The following is a 26647-nucleotide window of genomic DNA, read 5'->3' on the forward strand; positions in this document are numbered from 1 at the left end:
ATGATATCATCTGATCCGCTGTAGAAATGGAACCTGAAAAACAAAGACCATTGGCTTTTACTTCTCAGTTAGAAAAATGGAGAATGCCTATAGCTTAAGATACTGCTCAGATACACAAAGATGAATAATAAGGTACCATGAAGAATGTGAGATGAAGCAGAAGACACTGTCTCTACTGCAAGGAGTTTATTATTTAATGGGAGAGTCAGATCAAGCAAAAGTGTGGGGGGGGGGCGGGGGACGGGCAAGAAAAAGAGAAGAGTAAAGCTACGAAACACTGAAAACAAGCATATAATATGCATCTATGCTTCCAGGAATATACATACACATATGGCATGCATAACAAATGAGGAAGTATGTAAATACTGCTTGAATTACTGGAATGATTGAATGACACAAGGTTATTCCTAGAATGTTATTTTAAAGCAGTGTTTTAAAGGAAAGGAGTGCATGATTTAACCAGGGGAGCCAAGACTTTTAGATTTGAAAAGATGATTTTAAAATTGGAGGGCTAGAAACAAAATTTTTTTACTTCACCAGTGGAATGTAATAACATATGGGTGACTAGGTGGGGTTGTGGAGTAGGGGTCTTGAAGGGCAGGTATTCATTTGCCGATCACGAATGCAGGTGCTAGATCATAAGCACTACCATAACAAACATTTCAGGCTACTAGGCTGCAAAGTGCTATGGTCAAAATGTTGCTTGCTAAATACTGACTATGTACACACGGAGCCCCAGCACTTGTGAGTGTACATTATGGACTGCACTAAATACAACAAAAGAGCAGGGGCATGAGAAGAACACAGACTTAAGAGCAGAGTAAGAGGCATAGAGACAGGATACAGGTGGTTCTGCAGTTCATGTGTGAGAGGGAGCCTTGGGACTGTCCCTCAGCTGACAGAGCTTCTTACTGAAAGCATCTCTCTGCTCTCAGTATCATTACAGCATTTACAAAATAAATATCAAGGCCACTAAGAGATGTTTGTCAACAAATTACAAACTCCATTGTATTTTATAGATAATGCACAGGATTTTCCAGAGTAATTGTGACTGCTTTTCAAATTATAAGCCATCTGTAGAAGCTAATTCCCACCCAAGATGTTTGTTCCTTTGCTTCTCTCCAACACTGGCCCTGGAAAGTTTCATTCCAATGATGAATGAAGCTGGGACTATGTGTGATATCCCCAGGCAAGTAGAAGCTGGTGAAGGAAGCCCAATAAAGAATAACAAAGAGTATTGGGCCAACAGGGCCAGCCTATAGATGGAGAGAATGAAGCAAATCTAAGAAGTGTGATGAAGTGGATGGACAGATGGTGGTGGAGTAGGAGGACCCTAGGTTTCCCTTGTCCCATGAATACAACTAGATAACTATCAAATATTCTGAATACTCCAGAAATCAACCTGAAGACAGGCAGAACAAACTCTACAACTAAAGGGGGAGAAGAGGCCACAATGAAGAAGGTAAGAAGTGCAGAGATGCATCTTGGAAGAGAAACACATCATGGCTACTGTGGTGGGGAGGGAGCCACAGTCCACAGAGAAGGCCAAGAGACAGACTAGCACACAGGGGAGTACATGGGAAAAATGAATCCCCATAGCAATTGGTTTAGAAAGTGAGAGGGGCCAAATTTTGTGACTTTTGACAACCAGGAGGCCTTAAAGCCTAGAGTTTAAAGGTCAGTGGGCCTGGGCCTGGAGGACACTGAGGCTGCCCTTGGAGAGAAGGCTGGGCAAACAGCCATGACATACAGTATGGAAACAGTGATCTGAAGAGCACCTGGAGCACACAATGAGGAGGTTATTCACTCATCTCAGTGTACCCCAGAGAGACAGCATTCACAGAGACCGTTCCAGGAACAAGAGAACTGGCAGGCATCATTTCCCTCCTCCACCCCTCAGCATAAGCACAGGGCCACCTGCAGGAAGCAGCACAGTCTGGACACTGGCTACCTAACTTGCTTATACCAAGCCCCATCCCCCATTCTGGAAGAACCACCCCCCCGAGTTACAATTGCTTCAGTCCCAGCATGGCAGGCCCCCTCCACTAGAAGAGCAGCCCAAACACCTGCCAGTGGCGTGAGCCAAGCTACTCATGCTGTTTAACAAAGTCCAAGTATGGGGGACGATCCTGAAAACAGGAGACTCCACAGCTGGCTCCTGCTATTCTCTTTCATTTTGTTTATGGCAATCTTTATAATTGTGGGAATATTTCTGGGGTTTCATGATAAAGTGACTACTCATCTTAGTTACGCCTATCTAAGCAATCATAATGAAACTAATTCCACGAAGAATTAGTTTCTATAGAACAAAATAACAAGACGGTCATGCTCTGCCTAGCACCTTTCTCTTTGCGTACTGTTTTTTAGTTTTAGCGAAAGCCAATAAGCAGAAATCAATAATCATGTTAATCATTACAAAGGAAAAATGAAAGAAGGCTGTGGCTGTAATCCAGAAAATGATCTAAGATTTGGAAAAACAAAAATATCCTAACATATAAATAAAGTTCCTCCGAGACTGTCAGGAGGAGATGCTTGCAACCTGATCCTGTGTCTGTGTCTCCTCATTCGCCGACGCCGTCCTTTCCTACGAGAGACCCACCCCAGCTGGAGCTGGACTCCGGCATGCCAGCACCACATCTTCTGACCTGGGAGTTTTGAAGGGCCTCAGTTCTGGCAGTGGTGGTGACAGGTCTCATTTCACAAGCAGACCAGAGCACACCTAGTCAAAACTCACACATTCAGGCCAGAGACCAAACACTGCTCACAAAACGCAAAGAGAGCCTCTGCAGATGGCTGGCCTGAAGGCTAACGTGGCCAGGACACAACAGCAGAGCACATGCAACCCACATTGAAGATACTCCCAGAATCATCAGGCCCTGGTGAATAGGGGACTCTGTACTGCAGGGTAATACAGGACCTCTTCTTCACAAAGCCATTACTCTCAAGAGCAGGAGACATAGTTGACTTTCCTAACACAGAGAAACAGGCAGAGAGACTTAGACAAAATGAGAAGATAGATGAATTTGTCCCTAATGAAAGAACAGAACAAGGCCACAGCCAGAGATCTAAGCAAAACAGATATAAGTAACATGCCTGATGGAGTACTTAAAGCAGTGATCATAAGGATACTCATCGGACTTGATAAAAGAGTGGAAGACATCAGTGAGACCATTAACGTGGAGATAAGAAATAACAGAGCAGAGATAAAGGGCTCGATAAACAAAATGAGAAACACGCTTGATGGAAGGAGCAGCACATTGGAAGAAGCAATGGGATGAATTAAAAACCTAGAAGATAGAGTAATGGAAAGTAAACAAGCTGAACAAAAGAGGGGAAAAAGAATTATGCAAAATGAGAATAAACTTAGGGAACTCAGCGACTCCATCAAATGTAATAACATTTGTATTACAGGAGTCCCAGAAGAAAAGAGAGAAAAGGGGTCAGAGAATTTATTTGAAGAAATAAATAATAGCTGAAAACTTCCCAAATCTGGGGAAGGAAACAGAAATCCAGATCCAGGAGGCACAGAAACCCTCCCCCTGCCAAAAACCAACAAAAGCAGATCCACACCAAGATGTATTATAATTAAATTGGCAAAATCTAGCAATAAAGAAAAAATATTAAAAGCAGCAAGAGAAGACAGTTACATACAAAGGAAACCTGATAAGGCTATCAGCAGATTTTTCAGCAGAAACTTTCCAAGCCAGAAAAGAGTGGCATGATTATTCAAAGTGCTGAGTGGGAAAAGCCTGCAGCCAAGAATATCCTATCCAGCGAGTACTATCATTCAGAATAGAAGGAGAGATAAAGAGTTTCCCAGACAAACAAAAACTAAAGGAGTTCATAACCACTAAACTAGCCCTACAAGAAATACTAAAGGGACATTTTTGACTGGAAAGACAAAAATGACAATATGAAGGTAGAAAACACAAAAGCAGTAAAAATGAATATTTCTATAAAAAAATAAGCCAAGGAACTCACAAAATAAAAGGATGTCAAATATGATGCCATGTATCTAAAACATGGAGGGGAGAGGAGTAAAGAATGGGTTCAAACTTAAATGACCATCAACTTAATATAGACTACTATATGCAGAAGATGTTATATACAGACCTAATAGTAACCACAAATCAAAAACCACTAATAAATATGCAAAGAATAAAGAGAAAGAAATCCAAATATATCACTAAAGAAAACCAGCAAACCATGAAAGAGAGAAAGGCAAGAAAGAATCAGAGAAAATCTTCAGAAACAACCACAAAACAAGTCATAAAATGGCAACAAATACATATCTATCAATAATTACTTTGAATGGAAAGGGACCAAACATACCAATCAAAAGACATAGGGTGACAGAATGGATAAAAACAAGACCTATCTATATGCTGCCTACAAGAGACTCATTTTAGCCCTAAAGACACCTGCAGATTGAAAGTGAGGGGATGAAGAAACATTTATCAGGCAAATGGATGTCAAAAGAAAGCCAGAGTAACAAAACTTAAATTGGACAAAAACGACTTTAAAACAAAGACTATGACAAGAGACAAAGAAGGGCACTACAAAATAATAAAAGGGACAATAAAACAAGAAGATACAACAACTGTAAATATTTATGCACCCAACATGGGAGCACCTAAACACATAAAACTGTTAATAACAAACATAAAGGAGCTACTCAGTAATATTAAAGGACTTCAACACCCCACTTACATCAATGGACAGATCCTCTAAACAGAAAATCAACAAGGAAACAATGACTTGGAATGACACACTGCACCAGATGGATTTAACAGATGTATTCAGAACATCCCATCCTAAAACAGCAGAATGCACATTATTTTCAAGTGCACATGGAATATTCTTACAATAGATCACATATTAGGCCACAAAACAAGCCTCAACAAATTCAGAAAGATTGAAATCATACCATGCATTTTTTTTCCACAACATTATGAAACTAGAAGTCAACCATGCACACACACACGAAAAATCTAGAAAGACCACAAATACATGGAGGTTAAATAACATGCTACTAAACAATGAATGGGTCAACCAGGAAATAAAAGAAGAAATTTAGAAAGTACATGGAAACAAATGAAAACGAAAACACACATACACACAAAAAGAAAACACAACAGTTCAAAACCTTTGGATGCAGCAAAAGCTATTTGGAGAAGGAAGTTTATAGCAATACAGGCCCACCTCGAGAAGCAAGAAAAATCTCCAATGAATAACCTAGCCTTATGCCTAAAGGAGCTAGAGAAAGAAGAACAAACAAGACATAAAAATAGTAGAAGAAAGGAAATAATAAAGACTAGACAGAAATACATGAAACAGAAACTAAAAAACAGATCAATGAAACCAGGAGCTGGTTCTTTCAAAAGATCAACAAAATTGATAAACTTTTATCCAGACTCATAAAAAAAAGGAGAGAGAGAGAGGACTCAAATAGTCAGAAATGAAGGAGGAGAAATAACAACCAATGCCACAGAAATACAAAGGATTATAAGAGAATATTATGAAAAATAATATGCCAACAAAGTGGACAACCTAGAAGAAATGGACAAATTCCTGGAAACATATAACTTCCCAAAACTGAATCAGAAAGAAATAGAAAATTTGAATGGACCAATTACCAGCAAGGACATTAAATCAGTAATCAAAAAACTCCCAACAAACAAAAGTCCAGGACCAGATGGCTTCACAGGTGATTCTACCAAACGTTTACAGAAGGGTTAACATTTTTTCTCTCAAACTATTCCAAAAAATAGAAGAGGAGGGAAAACTTCCAAACTCATTCTATGAGGCCAGCATTAACCTGATACCAAAACCAGATAAAGACACCACACAAAACAAGAGAACTACAGGCCAATAGCTCTGATGAATATAGATGCAAAATTCCTCAACAAAATATTAGCAAACCGAATCCAACAACACATTCAAAAAATCAGTCACCATGATCAAGAGGGATCTATGCCTGGGATGCAAGGGTGGTTCAATATTTGCAAATCCATCAACATGCTACATCACAACAACAAGAGAAAGGATAAAAATCATATGATCATTTCAATAGATGTAGAAAAACCACTTGACAAAGTACAACATTCATTCATGATAAAAACCCTCAACAAAGTAGGTTTAGAGGGAACATACCTCAACATAATAAAGGCCAAATATGAAAAACCCAGAGCTATTATCATCCTCAATGGGGGAAACTTAAGAGTTTTCCCCCTAAGGTCAGGAACCAGACAAGGATGTCCACTCTCACAACTTCTATTTGATATAGTGCCAGAAGTCCTAGCCACAGCAATCAAACAAGAAAAAGAAACAAAAGGCGTCCAAATTGGTAAGGAAAAACTTAAAACTTTCACTATTTGCAGATGACATAATACTCTATATAGAAAAACCAAAAGACTCCACCAAAAAACTGGTAGAACTGATACACAAATTCAGTAAAGTCACAGGATGCAAAATCAATATACAGAAATTGTTGCATTTCTATACACCACAATGAAGCAGCAGAAAGAGAAATTAAGGAATTAATTTATAATTGCAACAAAAATATAACATACCCAGGAATAAACCTAACCAAAGAGCTGAAAGACCTGTACTCTGGAAACTAAAACGTTGATGAAAGAAATTGAAGATGACACAAAGAAATGGAAAGACCTTCCATGCTCATGGATTAGAAAAACAAATATTGTTAAAATGTCTATAGTACCCGTGCTCGCTTCGGCAGCACATATACTAAAATGTCTATAGTACCCAAAGCAATCTACACATTTAATGCAATATACACATTTAATGCAATCCCTATCAAAATACCAACAGCATTTTTCACAGAACTAGAGCAAAATATCCTAAAATTTGTATGGAACCACAAATACCATGAATAGCCAAAGCGATCTTGAAAAAGAAAAACAAAGCTGGAAGCATCACAATTCTGGACTTCAGAGTTGTAGTAATCAAAACAGTATGGTACTGGCACAAAAACAGACACATAGATCAATACAATAGAATACAAAATCCAGAAATAAGCCCACAATTTTATGGTCAATTAATCTTTGACAAAGCAGGGAAGAATATCCAATGGGAAAAAGAAAATCTCTTCAACAAATGGTGTTGGGAAAACTGGACAGCAACATGCAAAAGAATGAAACTGGACCATTTTCTTATACCATACACAAAAAGTATGCGCTAAATGGATTAAGGACCTAAATGTGAGACCTGAAAGCATAAATATCCTAGAAAAGGACATGGCAGTAATTTCTCTGACATCGGCCCTAGCAACTTTTTTTAGAAAGGTCCCCTGAGGCAAGGGAAACAAAAGAAAAATAAACTATTATGACCACATCAAAATAAAAACTTCTGCACAGCAAAAAAAACAATCAACAATACTAAAAGGCAACCTACTGAATGGGAGAAGATTATTTGCAAATGACATATCTGATAAAGGGTTAGTATCTAAAATATATAAAGGACTTATATAACTCAACACCAAAAAACAAAATAATCTAATTAAAATGGGCAGAAGACATGAACAGAAATTTCTCCAAAGAAAACATCCAGATGGCCAACAGACCCATGAAAAGATGCTCATCATCACTTATCATCAAGGAAATGCAAATCAAAACTATAATGAGATACCACCTTACACCTGTCAGAATAGCTAAAATAAAAAACACAAGAAACACACGATGAGGCCAGGATGTGGAGAAAAAGGAGCCCTCGTGCACTGTCGGTAGGAATGCAAAATGGTGCAGCCACTGTGGAAAACAGGACGGAGGGTCCTCAGAACTACCCTACAATCCTGCAATTGCACTACTGGGTATCTACCCAAGGAATACAAGAACACTAATTCAAAGGGATACATGCACCCCTATGTTTATAGCAGCATCATTTACAACAGCTAAGATATGGAAGCAGCCCAAGTGTTCATCGATACATAAATGGATAAAGAGAAGTGGACAGATATAAAACGGAATATTACTCAGCCATAAAAAAATGAAATCTTGCCATTTGCAACGGCATGGATGGAGCTAGAGAGTATAATGCTAATCAAAATAAGTCAGTCAGAGAAAGACAAATACCATATGATTTCACTCATATGTGGAATTTAAGAAACAAAGCAAACAAGAAAAGTGGAAAAGACAGAGAGAGAGAGAGAGAGAGAGAAAGCAAGAAACAGGCTCTTAACTCTAGAGAACAAATAGATGGTTACCAGAGGGAAGGTGGGTGGGGGTGGGGTGGGGAAAATAGGTGATGGGGATTAAGGCGTGAACTTGTCATGTTGAGCAGCTGGTGATTAAAATGAAAACTTAAGAAAAAAAAGGAAGCGTGGTGGAGGAAGAGTGAGTGGGCAATGAGTCCTGGCAATGAGATGAGAGAAGTCCAAGGAGACACCGAGGCTTCAGGCCTGGAGAGCTCTCTGGGTTATTGCAAAACAATCTTTACCCTGTCTTGTGTTATTTTAAAGAGGAAAAATTTGGGGGGCACCTGGGTGGCTCAGTCGGTGAAGTGTCTGCCCTTGGCTCAGGTCATAATCTGGGGGTCCTGGGATCGAGCTCCACATCGGGCTCCCCACTCCTCAGGGAGTCTGCTTCTCCCTCTCCTTCTGCCCCTCCCACCCCCTGCTTTTGTGCTCTCTCTCTCAAACAAATAAATAAAGTCTTAAAAAAAAAATAAAGATGGAAAATTTGGTTTTCTGACAAGAGAGTGAGTTGTTTCTATCTACTGTATGTTCAGGCTGATCGCAAGCCCTTCAGGGGCAGAAGCAGGCCACCTACGGCTCTTCTATATCTCCCAGAGAACCTGATTCACATGCACTAGATGATTAATCATTATTTGCCAATTTTAATTTATAAAATTTTGAATGAAGCCAGAATAACAAAAACATCCTTTCTAGTTTACCACATGAACTTTCTCGTAATGACATCACCGCCACAATGATAAAGATGAAACATTTGTCAAATGAATTTACTCAATTCCACATCAGGGCTGACCTAAGGCACCAGATGTAATCCTGCTCGCTTTCCCTTTCAGAATCTATCATTGGAAAGTATACAAAGTCACCATGTCAACAGCATTAGTTATTAGGGAACTGGAATTCAGAACCACCGAGAGATACCGCTTCACACCCACTAGGATGGCGAGGATCAGAAAGACAGAAAAGCACAGGTGTTGGTGAGGATGTGGAGAAATCGGAAGCTTCATATGCTGATGGTGGGAATGTAAAATGGTGCAGCCACTAAGGAGGGCAGGTTAGCAATTCCTACCAAAGTTAAACACAGAGTTACCATGGACACAGCAACTCTCTTACTGAGTATATACCCCAGAGAATTGAAAACAGGTGTTAAAAAAAATTGTACACACTGTTCTTAGCAGCATTATTCATAATAATAGCCAAAAGGTGAAAACAACCCAAATGTCCATCATCCAATAAATGGATAAAATGTGGTTTATCCACACAATGGAATATTGATCACCAGTAAAAGGAATAAAGTACAGATCTACTCTATAACATGGATGAAACTTGAACACAAGTCATGCTGAGCGAAAGACACCAGACACAAAGGCCACATCATATAGGATTCCATTTATATGAAACGTCCAGAAGAGACAAACCCATAGAGAGAGAAAGTGGATTTGTGGTTACCCAGAGGTTAGGAAGACAGGGGAATGAGGAGTGACAGCGGATGGGTATGGAGTTTCTTTTGGGGTGATGAAATTGTTCTAGAATTTGATAATGGTGATGATTGCACAACTCTGAATATACTAAAAACCACTAAACTGTATACTTTAGAAGGGTGAACTTTATGGTATGTGAATTGAATCTCAAGAAAGCTATAATTTAAAATTTTTTAAATAAAAATAACTATGATTAGAATTAATACAAGGAAGAAAATTAAGTTGTTAGTGGAGCAGCATAAATAAAAAAGGAAGACTGGCCATACAGGAATATTTTTAAAATAATAATTATAGTACATTATAACATTATATAAAGATTATATGTTGCTCTCCACGAATTTACTTTTTTCCCAACACTGTATTGTTTTGTACTTATTTTGAAAATGCTGCCTAGAGGCAAATTATAATTAATATTTGGTTACTAATTCGGCCTGGGCTAGGGAAGTAGAAAGATGACATAAGTGAAGTGAAAAACACACACATACATCATGATTTTCCAGAAGAAGAAGGAGGAGGAGGAGGAGGAGGAGGGGGAGGAGGAGGGGAAGAAGAAGAAGAGGAAGAAGAAGGAGGAGAAGAAGGAGAAGAAGAAGAAACAAAAATACCAATAAAACCATTGACTTTCATGCCAAATAAAAGCCCAAAAATCCAAAGTAAATGAAAAGAATATGCTATAAGCCCTCTTAGACAAAAGAAAATGAAAAATATTCATAATAATGGTAGTAATTCCCTCCAATTCCAAAACAGTCACTCTCCTGTTTGCAAACAATTATTTAGTAAATATCTGTTCCAATTATACTTTGATTTAAAAAAACAAACAAACACATCAATGTATGCAGAAGTGAAAGGTCAAGGAAAGTACATAATATTTTCATACCAGAAATCCAAAGGTAAATTCCAATTCGTGCTCACTGGGGAAAATGATAGTCTGCAAATCTTCTTCCCAATGGCCCTCCTCTCAGCATGGTTCCTTATCCTTTGGTGTGAATTTTTAGATGGGTACAATGTTCCTGTTTACTTGGAGCTTTTCTGCAGGAAGACGGACTTCAAACAGAATTCCCATTTTGAATACAGCATTCAAGTTCAAGCTTATCACGGTCAACAAGGCTGTGTAAAGAATTCCAGGTGTGCAAAATAATTCCTGAAACAAAGCGCCTTCACTCTGTATCAGCTTAAAAAGACGTAAGTGTTACAGCCTACATGGTGATTCTTTTCCACCTAAGGGAAAGAAGATGAATTTTTCTCCTTTGAACCGCACACCAATGCAGGATGACCTCTTCCAAAACAGCCTGAACAAGGACTGAGCAGAAAAGATGATGACTCGGCAGCTCCACGGGAACCTGACCGAAGGTTCCTCGCTTCCATTCTTCAGGGGGAACGGGCCATTCTCAGCGGGAAGACATGGAAGGGGCAGAGGACAGTCCTGCCTGGGTGCCCCACAGCAGAGGAAGCAGTGCAGTCCTACCCAGTAGAAAGCAGTCCTACCCTCGCTGCCACCAGAGCCCAGCTACTCAAGGATTAGCATTCTGTAAAGTGAGAGCGGATCGAGAAGGCGTTCAGCTGACAAAGGAGCTTAGGACACTCTACTTGTCTTGGAAATTCACAATGAAACTATTCAAGGATCTGAATAACCCAACAGTACGAAATCATTAGCCTTGTTTAAATCACATAGCTAATCACAGAACCTTTTTTTAAAATATAACACATACAAATCTACTAATGTCCAGTAATATACACTTGGAGAAATGCTCGTCCATATTCATAATATTCCATGTTCTAGCTAAATTTTTTGACTTGGGTTGCGATAAGTGTTGCCAGATAAAACACAGGATGCCCACTTAGATTTGAATTTTAAATGAACAGCGAAAACTTTTTCATATTAAGTATGTCCCACGCCGTACTTTTATTTGCTAAATCTGACAACCCTGAACGAACCTTGTGGGACTGGAAATGCCTCTAGTCACCATTCCACTGTGTATCCTACTTACCCCTCCCTGCAGCCTTTGTGACCCGACTCGGAAATGCAGCACGCTAGTTACATGGGCCACCATTACCATGAAGGCCGTTACCTTCTTCAGGGTAGCACTCGGGGACCCCGCTCGAGCCTGTTATGAGGTTGCCATCTTCATCATGCCGTTCTAGGGTCCCAGGGGGACAGGTGGAAATGGGGGTAGTGGGTTCAGGGGTGGTAGTGGTGGTGGTGGTCGTCTGCGTAGTGGTTCGAATGGTGGTGGTCGGGCGTGTAGTGGTGGTTGTGCGGCGGGTGGTGGTGGTTGTGGGCCTCGGGGTCGTCGTGGTAGGTCGTGCAGTTGTCGTGGGGGCATGGGTGGTTGTTTTGACAACCTCCAAGCCCACCAGAGGCTTCCCTCCAAGACTCAGAATGGGCTTATCCTGGGCACTGGCCACAGGTTTGCCATGCCGCCCCTGCCCGAAGAGGGGCAGGCCATCCGGGCTCACCACGGGGGTCCCTCCCAGATCTGAAACAAAAGCAGACAAAAGCTGTGCAACGAGATGAGATCATCCAGAGGAAGTAAAAACCAAACGTAAAGTGTCTTCTCAAAGCTTATGGATTCTTATATTCGAATCAGTAAAAGGCAAAGGAAGCATTAAAAGGATATTCAGCAGAGGTAGCAATATCTGCTGCCATCCAGAAATTTCTGGGCTTCTTATATTGTCCCTTACTCTATATTACCTTATATAATCCTGTAACTACTTCATTGATATGCCCCATTACCCTGAAATAACTCTTGGTCTCTAGTCAAGAAAGTAACTCTTTCCTCCTCTTGATTCCTACACCTAAGGAGGAAGAGTGTTACATTGTACCCGGGGTGGCAAACTTACTCTGTAAAGCACCAGAGAAGATAGAGGGCCAGATATTTTAAGCTTCATGTTGCAGCTTCTCAACTCTGCCATTGTAGGGCAAAAAAGCACGGAGAGTACACAGACAAATGAGTGTGTCTATGTTCCAGTACAACTTGGGTTGGACACTGAAATGTGAATTTCAAATAATTTTCACATGTCACAAATATTATTATTCTGATATTTTTTTCTTGCAATCATTTAAAAGGGAAGAAACTATTTTGAGCTCACAGGCAGTACAAAAACAGGCAGCAGACAGGGTTTGGTCTCCGTGCTGTCGTTTGCAGACCCCTGCTGCTCTGGGCTGCCCTATCTCAAGAAGGAACTCAAGCACCATCTTTTTCTGGAGGGTGGAATCTGTAGGAAGAGTAGAACTACAGTTGTATTGGGGGAAAAGCTAAGTTCTGCCCCTTTGGAAAACTCCTTTCCACACGGCTAAAAGTAACTGGACCGAGGGTCCCCATTAAAAATCGGCAGGGGGTTGTTATCTTATAGCGAATTCAGAACACTTTTTGTTGCCTAAAAACCATTCTCACTTACCCACAATGGTGCGACCATCTCCTCCTAGTTTAATCCGAAGAGGATTTCCTTGTGAATCCTGGAGGTACCTTCCTTCTGCATTCAATACTAACCCACGATCGAGATCGACGACCTAAATCCATGACACAGATTAAAGAATATACTGAGCATGAATCCACCTACACGAACATATCCAAGAAGCCTCCACAGAAGGAAACCATAATGTGAGTAGGAAACATTATTTCTGTCCACATCATTCACAAGGCTTAATAAGAATAAAGTGCAGGGCACATGGGTGGCTCAGATGGTTAGGCGTCTGCCTTCAGCTCAGGTCATGATCCCAGGGTCCTGGGATGGAGTCCCGCATCGGGCTCCCTGCTCAGCCGGGAGCCTGCTTCTCCTTCTCCCTCTGCCTCTCTCCCTGCTCATGCTCTCTCTTTCTGTCTCTCTCTATCTCTGTGTCTCAAATGAATAAATAAAATCTTTAAAAAAATAAATAAAATAAAATAATAAAGTGCAAAACCGTCCCATTTCATATTATAATTACTTAACCATAGAATATATAAATTAAGTTTCTCAAATACGCAAAAGATGTTCATAATACTGCTACCATTTAGTATGCTGTGTAATGTTGAAAAGCAGCAAACAACTTAAGTGTTCATCAATGGAAGGAAGGGATTAAATAAAATATGGCCCATTCACACAGTGGAATGCTAGCGGCCAATGAAAAGGATTTGGAAATTCTACATATATTGACATCAGCTGCTATGGACTGACTATTTTGCAGAAATAAAAATATATTCATTTGTGTATATAAGCTTAAAACTGCAGAGAAAAATAATCTGGACAGACATATCCCAAACTGTTAGCAGTAGTTATCTCTGGGGAGTGGTTTGGGATGTTGATTAGCTTAGAAACTCTTTCTCAGGGCACCTGGGTGGCTCAGTTGGTTAAGTGACTGCCTTCGGCTCAGGTCATGATCCTGGAGTCCTGGGATCGAGTCCCACATCAGGCTCCCTGCTCAGCAGGGAGTCTGCTTCTCCCTCTGACCCTCTTCCCTCTCATGCTCTCTGTCTCTCTTTCTCAAATAAATAAATAAAATCTTTTTTAAAAAAAGAAACTATCTTTTTCACATATTTCTGAATTGTTTTAACTTCTTGCCATGAACATGTATTGCTAGTGTATTAAAAACATGAAATGTTTCCATCTGGCTGTTAATAGCAACTTCTGAAGTTGCTATAACAAAAATAATTTAATTTGCAATTAAATTGCCTAATATAGAATACAGGCAAAAATGTCATATTCTCAGGAATTGTAATACTTTGGGGAGGGGGGAAGCTATTATCATCCCTATTAAGGAACAAGCTCATGCTCTACACTGGTGGTTCTCAAAGTGTGGCCTGGACCAGCGGCCTCAGCGTCACCTGAGAACTTGACAGATATGCTAATTACCTAGCTCTACGCCAGAGCTTATTTGACAAGCCCCCAGAGACTCTGATGCTCCATAATGTCTGAGAACCATGACTCTGCACAGCAGGCCACTGGAGGAACCCCCGCCAGAAGGCCAATTTGTTGGATGCTAAAATAAAATGTATTTATATAAACCCTTCTTTTGAACTCTACTCCATACTGTTTCAATGCAAAATTGTTTGAATGATATTTCACTTTAATATACATTCTTCCTTTATAAATTCCTGCTCCTTTGAAAAATGTTAAAGTGTACCTTGTTACCTGTGACTAAAAATTTTATAAAACCTCTTTATAAAATATGCTTTCCTAAATCTTACTGCTATAAAGGGGAAATTTTGACTGGGAATTCCTAGTCAAAATATGAATAATTTTGTGATTCTCTGAAAAAATCTTTTAAATCCTTGAACATTGTAAAAGTGTTCTGCCCATTACCCTCTAACTTACCAAAAACCCCTAAACATTCAACCCCGGGAAGTTAAAGTCATTTAGCTTAAACGCATTATAAAATACTAATAATTATTTTTCTGTTTCGGTCGAACAATGATCGTTGGAAAATTCAAAGGTGCTCTAATAAAAATTGCCTAATTGTTCCAGGGTTTTTTGGTTTGTTCATTTGTTTTTACCCTGCTTTCTTTTATGAAGGATATGAGACAATTTACAGAAAAATGTGTATACTAGTTGATCAAATAATAAAAAATAAAAATAAAATGAAGCTATCAGAGGTGGAGAAAAAGAAGTCCATTTAAGGGGCTAAGTATCAGGGTCTGTGTAATTGCTGTGGGGTTGGAACATACATTTGTGTGATCTTCCTAACCAGTCAAAGCAAACAGGAAATAAAGGGCCCACTTATCATATTAGCTACGAGAAGAAAGCAAACTAGTTATTCAGGAGAATAAAAGATCTTTCTGAGCAATGGAAGAAGCAATATAAGAATATATTGCCATATGAGTGGTTAAAACTGGAGAAGAAAAACGAAAGACCATTTCATTTATTGCTACACATGCCCACCATTTTTCTCTTCCCAACAGCGTGAAAACAACCGGTATGTGTAAAGAAGTTTACCCTACCCACTTTGTTCCTTGAGGGCCATTGATAATTCTTTGTCCACTTGGTTTCCCATTACTACCAGGAAGCACTTTCCCTTCTACATTTGGTCGGCCATTGTAACCTACATGGCACACAAAAGAAAACAAAAGCAACAACAACAACAGAAGAATCTGCTAAACTCAACACTCCTGTAAAGTTGGCTTCATACCAAACCCTAAGTAGTAACATATCATTTTGAACAGAAATACTAAACAGAATTTTAAGCCAGTAACTTGTATATATTAGACGACAGTCTTAAATTATAACTTCTAAATACCAAAAATGAAAGTCTATGAAGAGTACAGTAAAGTCACAGTTTTCTGACAATACTGGGGAAAGGAGAGAGTCCACATAAGTAAATTTTCTAGATAAAGCTTAGGACGGTAGTGGCTATAGTGTTATTTTAGCCAGTTGGAAGATAGAGGGAAGGAAAGTTGGAAGGATGAACACTCTCTCTAAAATATACTAGATGCTGTCCTGCTCTTCTCAGCAGATTATACTAAACCCAACAAGTATTTCTAGCTGAATCAGGTCCAGTCGTCAATCGCCAAGTGTAAATGCTCAGTGCTGACCTGTGTGGGGCTGCTTGAGAAGTGTCTGCTCAGAGATGAAGTAGAAGGTCCAGTTAGCTGCCCTTTCCATTGCTGCTCTGTCTGCTCCTAGCACCTGCCCTTCCTCTTCATCTCTCAGCATTTCTGATCAGCTACAGTTAGTCGAGGTCTGCGCTGGGAGCACTCTGGTCCAGCCCCACCCACGGCATAAAGTACTTGGGCTTTCTGACAACTATTTGAGGGTCAGAGACTTACTTTTCTCACTCAAATAGCTAGTGAAAATTAAATATTTATTGAATTTCCGCTATATACAGGGAATGTGGATTTTACATCTATTATCAGGGTCTTAGGTTTGCTCAAAATAGTCTATTTAAATAGTAAACTGACCTCTATATGGGGCATTGTTCTATTTCTTTACATTGGGCTAAACTAATAACACATAGTACAGACTAACAAACACTAATGCATTCATTCAAGAATCTTCCATTAAGCACAAATTCCATGCAAGGAGAGTGCAAGGTGTCACTAAATCGAATGCAGACCTGGACTAAATACCCTAGATCCTGCCCTGGGGTCCATGGAGACTCCAATTCATAGCTGTCTACATTGTGTTCTCAGCCTAAGTCACACATCGGCCTCTTACTCCTCCATACGACAATCATCTTTAACATGCATTTTCTGGAGGTTTTAAATAACATTCACTGATTGCAATGTCTGAGCAATTCACACCACCAATTCTGTCCCAGGGTATGTTGAGAGTTTTATATGCAGAATCAACAAGAACAAGATCCAGCTTATGCAGTTACCTAATTCCTTTCTGTGGATTCTTTAAATATACGCTGGCAGGTGAGCAACTAAAAATAATCTAAAATACAAGAACCTTAGTTTGGCATCATGACTGTGACGCATTTTCACAGATTAAGAGCCTAAGTTGGGGAATTTAAAGAGGCAGTATGTGATAGAGGAATGGCAGAGGCCTGAGGAATTAGCACATCTCGGGTGGGAACTGTGGCTCAGCCACATAGGCTGCCTGACCTCTGGCGAGCCACTCAGGCCCCTGGGCCCTAGTCTGCTCGTCTGAAAACCAGCAGAAGCAATGCAAGAGGCAGTTAAGAGGATGAAATCAGTTACATCTGTAAAGCTCTTAACATAGTGCTTGGACATAGCAGACACTCGATAATATAAAATAAAAGCCTCTCAAGAATTGCTATGAACCCTCTTGAGAGCCCCAAAGAGAATGTTAAGTTAAAAACGAATTACCTTGTCTGGTAGGGGATCTGGCAAGCTGGCGCGAGAAGGGGTTCCGGAATCTTGAGTTCATCATGCGCTGGCGCAAGGAGAGCATAGGGGTGGTGGAAGAGTAGACAGGAGGGGCGTGGGTGGTGTACCGCACGGCGGCAGGGGTGCCCGCGGTGGGGCTTGGGGTGGCAGGGCTGCGGTGGGGGTGTCTGGGCGGGAGGTGTGAGGCTCTCGGGGAGCTGCCGGGAGGGGGGAGAGGAGGACGCTTCACAGGAGTGTCGTTCTTGTCCTGGGGGGAGCTCACCCTGGGAAGCGAGAGCACAATGGCAGGGTCCGTCTTGTCCTTAGCGATGTTCCCATCCACATATTTGCTGCCCCTGGGACTGGAGGAGGAGGGCCACTTTGGAACAGAGGAGGACAGAGGGTCCTCGTCCTTTCCTCTTTTAAAAAACATCGCGTCTTCACCCTCCTCCTCTGCCGAGACCGACTGCTGAGATTTAGAGGTCAGGGGCTCCCTTTTGGACGGCACGGCCTGAGAAGCGCGGTCCTTGTTCCCCACAGCCTGGGGCCCCGCTAGGCCGGGGACCCTGGGGCGGGCGTGGGGGTAGTGGCGGGGGCTGCCGGGCCTCAGCGGGGAGCCTGGGGGTCTGCGGAGATGACTGTCGCCCGCGCCTCCTGCGTGAGCCTCCAGCTGGCGGTGCTTGGGAAGGGACAGGATGGGGTCCCCGGCCCGGGCCAGGTGTGCTGGCGCCCGGGAGCCTCGGGCCTCTGCTTCGGTGCTGTCGTGGTGGTTTCCGCCAGATCTGCCCTCGGAATCCTCGTCCCGATGGTGCGGAGACGTGGGGAGCACCCCTCGGGAGCTTGCCGTGTGGGGGGACTGACTGCCTCTGGCCGCGTAGGGGTCCGAGAAGGAGGCGCTTTCCTGCGCCGCGGGGTGGGGACGCCCAGCCTGGGGCAGCTCGGGCTTGGGTTTGGACAGCGGACGCCCCACTTCCTTGCTCGGGGGGCCTTGGGGCTGTGGCTGCGACACGGAGACCGCAGGGGAAGGCTGCCCTTCCGGAGCGGCGGCCCCCGCACCCAGGCCCTGGCCGGGTGCCATCCTTTTGGGCACGCCGGGCCCGGGGTGGTGCTGGGACCGCGTCGCAGGCCGCGGAGCGGGGGCCAGCTGCGCCTTCGGAGAGCCGCCCTCCACACCCACTTCTGTGCTCTGTTGAACATCCAGCGCCTTGGAGGGCAGGGATTTGCCCTGAGGATGCGCACCTGCCTCGGTCCCGGCGGATTTGGGGTTCTCGGCCAGGGGTTCCTTCCGAGGAAGGCTCACCCCTCTCTGCGGGCCTTTTCTTAGGTGGTCCACGCCCAGGGAGGCGGGCTGCCTGGAGGAGGAAGACACGCGGTCGTTTACCACCACGGCAGGAAGCGGCTTCTCGTCCTCTGCTTCGCCCTCGGCGCCGTCTCCATGGATACCGGAGCCATGCCTGGGGTCCGAAGCTGGGTGAGAATTCACCCTCCAGTGGCCTCTGGGGGTTACGGTGGCCGGTGGAGAGCTGGAGGGATGCAACCGGGGTCCTCGGCCACTGCCAAAGCGGCTTGGATATCTCGTGTGGGCAGCAAAGGGCTTGTTTCTGAACAAACTGAAATGTCCAGAGACAGGCGGACCTGCGGGCAGCCGTCCCCGAGACGTGGGGGCCGTGGCCTCGGCCTGCCTGCCTCTAACTTCTGTATCACTGTCACCATCGCCGTCAGAGGCATCCTCTCCTTCAGAGACCGGTGTCCTTGAGGAGAGACCAGAAGACGAGGAAGACTTGGACTGTGATGGCGCACTGGACTTGGGGGCTGGGGCGTCCTGACCATCCTTCCAGCCCCTGGACACGGGAGCCCCGGGGTGTGGCTCTGTCGGCAGGAGCCGAGATGACCCTCCCTGGGGTGGAGAAAGTTTCAAGGGTGAGACTGAAGCACCCGAATTTTCCTCCCTACCCCCAAAATGGGGTGCCCTCCGCGCAGGCAAGGCTGGTTTTGTGCCGTGGTGCACAGGGCCTCTGTCCCGCAGGGCGCTCGAGGTGGCCTGGCGGCTGGGCCACAGGGCCGGCCGAGCCTGGGCGGTGCTCTTGGGAGGCAGCCGCTGGGAGGCAGCGTCCTTGGGGTCCCGGGAGTCTGCGGCTGGCTCTTCCTCTTCTTGGCCCACTGCGTCATTGTCAGTAGAGCTGGGGGGCAGGTTGGTGGAGGGCGCCACTGGAGGGCGGTGAGGGCTACCCTCAATGGGTGTGTGCGCTGCAGAGGAGGACGCCCCTGGACGAGGGTGGGAAGCCAGAGAGGAGCCACCCCGGTCTGCCCCTTCCTTTTGGGGCAGCACTCTCACTGGGGTCCTCCCAGGAGCAAGGACTGGGGACACAGATCTACTTGGTGGCCTCTGCTGTGGCTTCTGGTCTTGGGTCTCCGAGGGCAACATTGGTGGGTCCCCCCGGGAATCCAGCCCCTCCTCATCGGTGATTTCTGTCAACTGAAGATCCAACCCTTCAGTCCTCTTAGGGTGAAGCTGGGGTTTTCTGGGCATCCCACCATTAGCCAATATTTTGTTCTTCAAGTCAAGAAGAGGGTTTTTGACATTTCTGCCTCGCAGAGAAACAGGCAAATGAGTGTGTTTTGAGGAAGCGGGCGCTTTGGGAGAAGCTTCTGGCTTTTCAGATTTCCAGTCATCCTCAGCATGGGTCTTCTGCTGCACAATGGACTCACCAGAACCGGCTATAATAGATTTTAAAGATTCTGCCGTCAAAAAAATTGAAAGCTGAGAAACATCAGGTGAATATTTCAGATGGCAGTGTGGAGGCATTTATAATTAGTCATTATAATTAATAACTTCCCATTCTTTAGGCATTGAACACATTTTCCAAATTATGGCAATCTCTTTTAAAGACCTCTTTTGCTTTAAGTGATGATATGGTCCCAGAAAACGTGTATTAAATTTCTATAAATTGAGTTAAGTTACAGCTTATTATTTGCAGAAATTTTGAAAGGAGTGCTTTAAAGTAATCCATCAATTTTCTGAATGCAAACTCTTATGTAGGATTTTCTCCATATAACTGTCAGGATACTACAGATGCATTATAGCCACTCTTAGTGATGTAGGTAAGAAATACACATAAGCCTGGCTCAAAGTGCTCAATGATCTATACTCAAAACTAAATGGGGATGTGTTGTGTGTGATTTGCAGGTGACAGGTGAGGAACAAATCTGTAATTTTTAAGGCATTACAAAGAGTTTCCTATTCCCCCTAACATGTCTAAACTTGCTTTCTCCTTCTTACTTAAAATCTCTTTAATAATGGATACATTTGTAATCCCAAAATAAGGCCTAAACTAAAAAGATACCTGGGGTAGGCAAAACATTTTATTACAGGGGCCCTACAAGTTACCCTTTCTTGAGAGCAGGGTTGAATGAAGGAAGGGATGCTGTGGGGGGGGGAGGGCAGTTATACGGCAATGGGGGCCCAGAAGGAGCAAACCTCATCTATTCCAGTTTTTCTAGCACAGAACTGTTTAATATTGCAGTATACTGTGAATCCTCACGGCACACCATGCAGGAGACAGCTACCAATATCTGGTATAAATATGGGGAAGCAGAAAAGAAAATACAGTCCAAAAACACCTCACTCCAATTTGGGATTTTATTAACCTGCTCAATTTTGATAGTGATCAGATAACGAGGTAATTGAAATTCTTCTGACTAAACCTGCACTCCAAAATAATGGAATACAAATTAAAAATCTTAAGTGCTATCTAGAAGTTGAAGAGAGCTAACAATTAAAAATGTCACCTTACACCTGTAAAAATGCTCTTTACCTGTCATCATAAGGCCCAAATTACACACTGATATAAGATCAATCACATAATTAATACATTCATGTTACTGTAATATTGTAATAGTAATTCATGTGACTAGCCATCAATAATCTTTTAGCCTCCAGGGAGACTAATTTCCAAAGGGATAACAAAAATATTTTAGAAATCAACAGGAAAATGTAGCCCCCCAAATCATCAACAAAGCAGTTCTAAATCCATGAGCATGATTCAAAGTAACACACCACAATTAGCGGTAATGAAGAGAGAGAAAGAGCCACAAACACACAATGCTTACTTGTTGGCATAGCGACAATGAAGGCTTTGGAGTGAGGACCCAGTCCTCTCCTGTTTGCGGCCCGGATTTTGAAAAGATAGCGTTCCCCAGGCTGCAGACCATCCACTAGGGCAGAAGTAGTCTCTCCGGGATAGGTGAGGGACTTTGCTCCAAATGGTTTGAGAGCCGGGGCGTATGAAAGAATGTATTCTGAAATGATTTGGCAGACGGTTGGAAGGAGGAAACTGAAAACAGTCCTGTGTCCAGCAGACAGACTGTATGGGCAGGATGAATTAGAACGTGCATTACTAAAATTAATACTCTAGCAATGCACGCCAAGTCAGCAGCTGGAGCATAAAGACACAGAGGAAGGTGAACTAACATTCATTCAGGCTATCAGACAAGGCCATGGAGTGAATTCGCGGGCAGTTTTCCATTCTCAGCAAATTAAACATATGGAACCCAGGAGGCCAGTCTTCATACAACGTACCAAAACTATTTACACAGCATTGGGAGTTTTTCTTCATTGTGCTTATTTACTAGTTTACTATGTCAGCATTAATATATCCTGAGTAGAAGAAACCATGGAAGATTTAAATGACAACAGTCATAACTGAATCTGAAGAGCTACCAACACCTTTAAGAGTCTTGGTGTATTGATCTGGGCTATTTGTGCATTAAGCCAGGTAAATTCCATATTTGGAGTATAATTGCACTTTTGCAGGAATTACAATCCTGACTCAATATATCTGGGTAAGGATATTTCACAGTATTTAAAACTGTGAGGAAAAGTTGCCAGTTCATAGATTTATGTGATGTTTAATGTTTCCATCTCCAATCAGTGATATTTACAAACATGTAATGCCCCTGAACTTTGAAAATCAGAGCAAATTCAGTCCAAGGAACTAATATAGCTCTATGCTTCTATGGAAATGCTGTAAGGTAAGGAAGCCATGTTTTGAAGCAGAATTTCCACCCTCGACTAAAAACTGTCATGTCTATTTTCCTCTAAATGAACTCAAGATTTACAAAACTTATCAAATTAATGTGAGTAGGAGCTAACCACAAAAAATAATTTGAATCACAGAAAAATCAAGCAACTGTCATACTATCTATGTCATATGGAGAGGAGCACCGAAGACCTTTTCTCTTCCCTGAGATCTAATCTTTAAAAAGTACATTAATTAAAAAACTTCAACCAAAAATGCCTTTGCAGCATTTGTCTGAAAAAAAAAAAAAACACACATTCTTTTCTTTTTGGAAATGAACAAACTAGTCATTTGTGTTGGTCAAAAGTAAGAATTAAAAGAACCCACTGTCTATGAAATCTGGTAATACAGATTTTTTTATGAATTCAATTCATCTGGAAAAAAATGCAACCATGTCGAATTATATTCTTCTATTATCTTTTATATTTGTCATACATATAAATTCCCCAGTGTAATTATGAATTTTAAGTCACTAATTTTAAGTCATAATTTTAAGTAATTATGAATTTTAAATTCATTTAATCATGAATTTAAAGCACCACCACTGCTTTATGAAAACTGCCTAAGTAGGGTTAAGATACATGAGTTCTTTTGGACCCAAAAACTCAGTAGCTATTATTATTTCTGAAAATATTTCATTGACTACCAGGGAGGTTTATTCGCCAAAGAGCTATAAATATAAACTAAGATGTGGGAGAGGGAAAGAAAGCAAATAAGTAGCATGATAATAAAGTCATGAAAGGAGCAACAATTGCTTTTTTATAACTAACAAAAGTCATCAGCCAAAAATGTCTTTATGCAATTTTCAGAATCTTTGCCAGCATCACAACAAACTGTCATAAAAAAGGATGATTTAAAGGGCAACTAAATATTTCTTCTCTTCATTCGTTTCTGATTTATTCCACTGGGGAAAAAATGAGCAAGAATAATACAATATATTCTTTAAAATCTGCAAGCAGATGAGAAAGCATTAAGTTTGGAAACTACTCCCCCACATCTGCCTTCTAACTTCCATTGTTCCATGGAAAGATATCCTTACAGGTCCTCAAAGATAACTTAACAGTCGAATACAAGAGAACCTTTCAGTTTTTTCAATTAAGAAATTCTCAAAGGAGGTTAGTGATAATTTTCTCGATTTCTTTACGCTTACACAGACCTTTCATAGTTTCTGGACATAGACTTAAGCTGTCTTCCAAAATCGAGTAATAATAAAACGTACCCTTAGGGTACCTATGTATAGGCAACGTCAGGGGAAAACCACCCTACAGCCTTCTTAAATGTCTCTTTTTTTTTTTTTTTTTTTTTTAAAGATTTTTATTTATTTATTTGAGAGAGAGAGAATGAGAGAGAGCACATGAGAGGGAGGGAGGGTCAGAGGGAGAAGCAGACTCCCTGCCGAGCAGGGAGCCCGATGCAGGACTCGATCCAGGGACTCCAGGATCATGACCTGAGCCGAAGGCAGTTGCTTAACCAACTGAGCCACCCAGGCGCCCCTCTTAAATGTCTCTGAAAAGACTTCTGAAAGGTTCCTGAATGTTTTTACACAAAAAAAGAAGTAATTTGTGTTTTTAATATTCTCAACAGATTATTTTTAAATTTAGCTAGCTGTGAATATTTTATCCTATTTTAATTCCGTTTCATCTTTGGTATTTTTTTTCTATTTTAAGGTCATATTTTTTCCTCAACCAAAAAAATAATTAATTAAAAAGGCTGACAAATAGGAAAAAATCCATTTTCATTTAATTTTTATTACTTGGTTTTCAAACCCATTAAATATCTATGGTCTTATTCAAGACATTTGTGGTCCCACAGAGTTCCTACTTACTCCCACATTCCATGATCTTATTGGTACAATGAGAAGATCCATAGCATGAAACACAAGGTTGTCACTTGTATGGGTAAAGGTTATGATGTCACACCCATACAATTAAAAACACCCTTCCTGATAGCAGCACCGGAATCGTTGTGGATAGGGAAGATGAAAAGTCATCTTCATGAGTACCTGGATCTTACTGACAATGAGAACCCTACATGAAATACCCTTGTCCATTGGGTTAGCGCCCCATATACGTATGTTGCTTCCCTATTGCTCTTCCAGTCACCAAGCCTGCTATTAGAACTGGTGTTTATCAGAGTCAATGTACACGTCTCTATCTGGGGTATGTCACTCCTGTGTGCACCTGATACCTTAAATAATGAGGTTCCTACCTTTCACTTTCCCCTCGGTCTCGGGCAGTGCGTCCCAAGCTACAGTGACAACTGTAGGTTTGCCGTTGACTGGCCAGACGTTTAAGTTTTCAGGAGCTGTTGTAGGAGCTACAAAAGGACAAGGACCCAAGGTTTAAAAATGCCCTTGTGGATATTTTAAAAGTAAGTGACATATGGTCCCTACAGATAGATTTTTCACTGAAACACTACAATGTTCATTTTTATTATACATGACAGAAAATTCTACACTCTCATTACTCTTTGTGCAATATAGTGATTTATGTCAGTGCTACCGACTCATGTAGTGAGTTTAGACATATCCAGGGAAATGCCTTTAGAAATTTAGAATTTCTTTCATTGCTGAATTTTGAAGTATGTAAAAAAGATTAAAATCCAGTTGGAACTTCTTTTTAATAAAGCTTTTAAAGACATCGTTTAAAAGAAAATAATTGATACAGAGCACAATTCTCCCCCAGAATCAAACACAAGCTCAGCCTTAGGGAAAAAGAGTCTCCCCTACCCTCCAGAGCCATGCATTACCCACGGGCATGCACACATCCAGTGGTGATTTATGATTATGTTCCATCCTGGGATGTAATGTACTCTACATGTCAGAATAACATGCTAATGAAGATGGCCAGTGGAGGATAAACATGGACCTAACGCAACAGTGCCTGAGCTTCTTTGCGTTCGTACATAGAAACACTTCCCAGATTTAGGGTTAATGTTACTTTAAAAAATGCCTCTGCTGCCCTTTATCACCATTGGCTTCTTAAACTATCTTTAAATCTTATTTTCAGGGCAATTCCCAAATGGAAGATCCGAAGGCCATTTTAAATACAGACCAGATTCTGGTGTTCTCTGGAAGACAGATGTACTCCATTTGCCATCTCTTTCACCCTGTGAAATACGGACTGCGAATTCATACATGGTGTCTGGAATCAGGTTCTCGACCAACACGCGTCTGTTGGAGGTCTGCTTGTGATCCCACCTTGCCAATTCCCCCTTTTCTCGATAGCGCACAGTGTACTGTCTATAAGAAAATGCAAGGCAACAATGCACCCAGTTGACCAATTCTCTGCAACTGAACGCTAGGTTCCTTGCTATTTTTCCTTCCCCATAAGTAATGACTTTTGGAGATAAGGAGAGAAATTAAAGAGGAGAAAAATCTACATTTTTGACTATGTTATTAAGTCAAAGAATTTACTCTTATGTTCCAGGAAAGGTGTCTAAAGTCAGTCAGGAAAGATGGAGCTTAGTGTCTTACTGCTCACGAGATCAAGCAGAGATTAAGAAGGGAAGGTACAAGGAGGGGGACAGGTTTGACCAGGCAGGTGCCTTCTGAGGGGTGTGTGTGTATGTGTGTGCATGTATGTGGTGTGGAAAAAGCAATATTAAGAACTGAAACTGGCCCAAGGCATCTTGACTCTCCAGAAAAGACAAGAAGTTCCACTTCATGCCAAAGCAGGCATGTTTTCTATAGGTTCAGGAGGAAAGCCAACATGTGGTTTTGAGTAGAATTATTACCATGAGAAGGAGCAAAAATGTGTAATAAGCAGAGCAGGATAGAGGAGCTTACAAAAGGAACTCTACCGTGTGATTATCAGGGAGAGAAACATTGTGAACAAACATGGTAATAACAATCCCAGACAGAAGACATCCTCCACACTCTAAGAGTTGCAAATACCATTTATTGTGTTCCTTTGCCAAGAAATTTTCTTTGCAGCCACTTGGCAGTATAAAGCATGTGAAGCATTAACAAGGTGATATTTAATAAGTCAAGATAAGACTTCAGTTGCACACAGCCCACCAATTAATACAAGAGTCCTGCTAAGAAAACCCAGGCCCTTTTTCATTTTCATCAAGAGATTGGAAATCAAAGTTCAGTGGTAATCAGGAACAAAACGGCTAGGAAGAGAATCACTATGA

At 41.8% G+C, this 26647-nt stretch overlaps 1 protein-coding gene across 3 annotated transcripts in view; it reads right to left on the bottom strand.

Moving 5' to 3' along the window:
• Positions 1 to 26647, bottom strand: part of FNDC1 (fibronectin type III domain containing 1) — a 101593-nt gene that overhangs the window by 23673 nt on the left and 51273 nt on the right. For all 3 annotated transcript variants that reach the window (XM_078054508.1, XM_036110070.2, XM_078054507.1), the window contains 7 exons: positions 25564 to 25751; positions 24719 to 24826; positions 21543 to 21731; positions 17433 to 20150; positions 15603 to 15703; positions 13087 to 13198; positions 11757 to 12164 (listed from right to left, as the gene is read on the bottom strand). In XM_078054508.1, the coding sequence (XP_077910634.1) occupies positions 11757 to 12164; positions 13087 to 13198; positions 15603 to 15703; positions 17433 to 20150; positions 21543 to 21731; positions 24719 to 24826; positions 25564 to 25751 (3824 nt within the window). The remainder of the gene's footprint in view (positions 1 to 11756; positions 12165 to 13086; positions 13199 to 15602; positions 15704 to 17432; positions 20151 to 21542; positions 21732 to 24718; positions 24827 to 25563; positions 25752 to 26647) is intronic.

This window comes from Halichoerus grypus, chromosome 9, assembly GCF_964656455.1.
Source record: "Halichoerus grypus chromosome 9, mHalGry1.hap1.1, whole genome shotgun sequence".
NCBI classification, from domain to species: Eukaryota; Metazoa; Chordata; class Mammalia; order Carnivora; family Phocidae; genus Halichoerus; species Halichoerus grypus.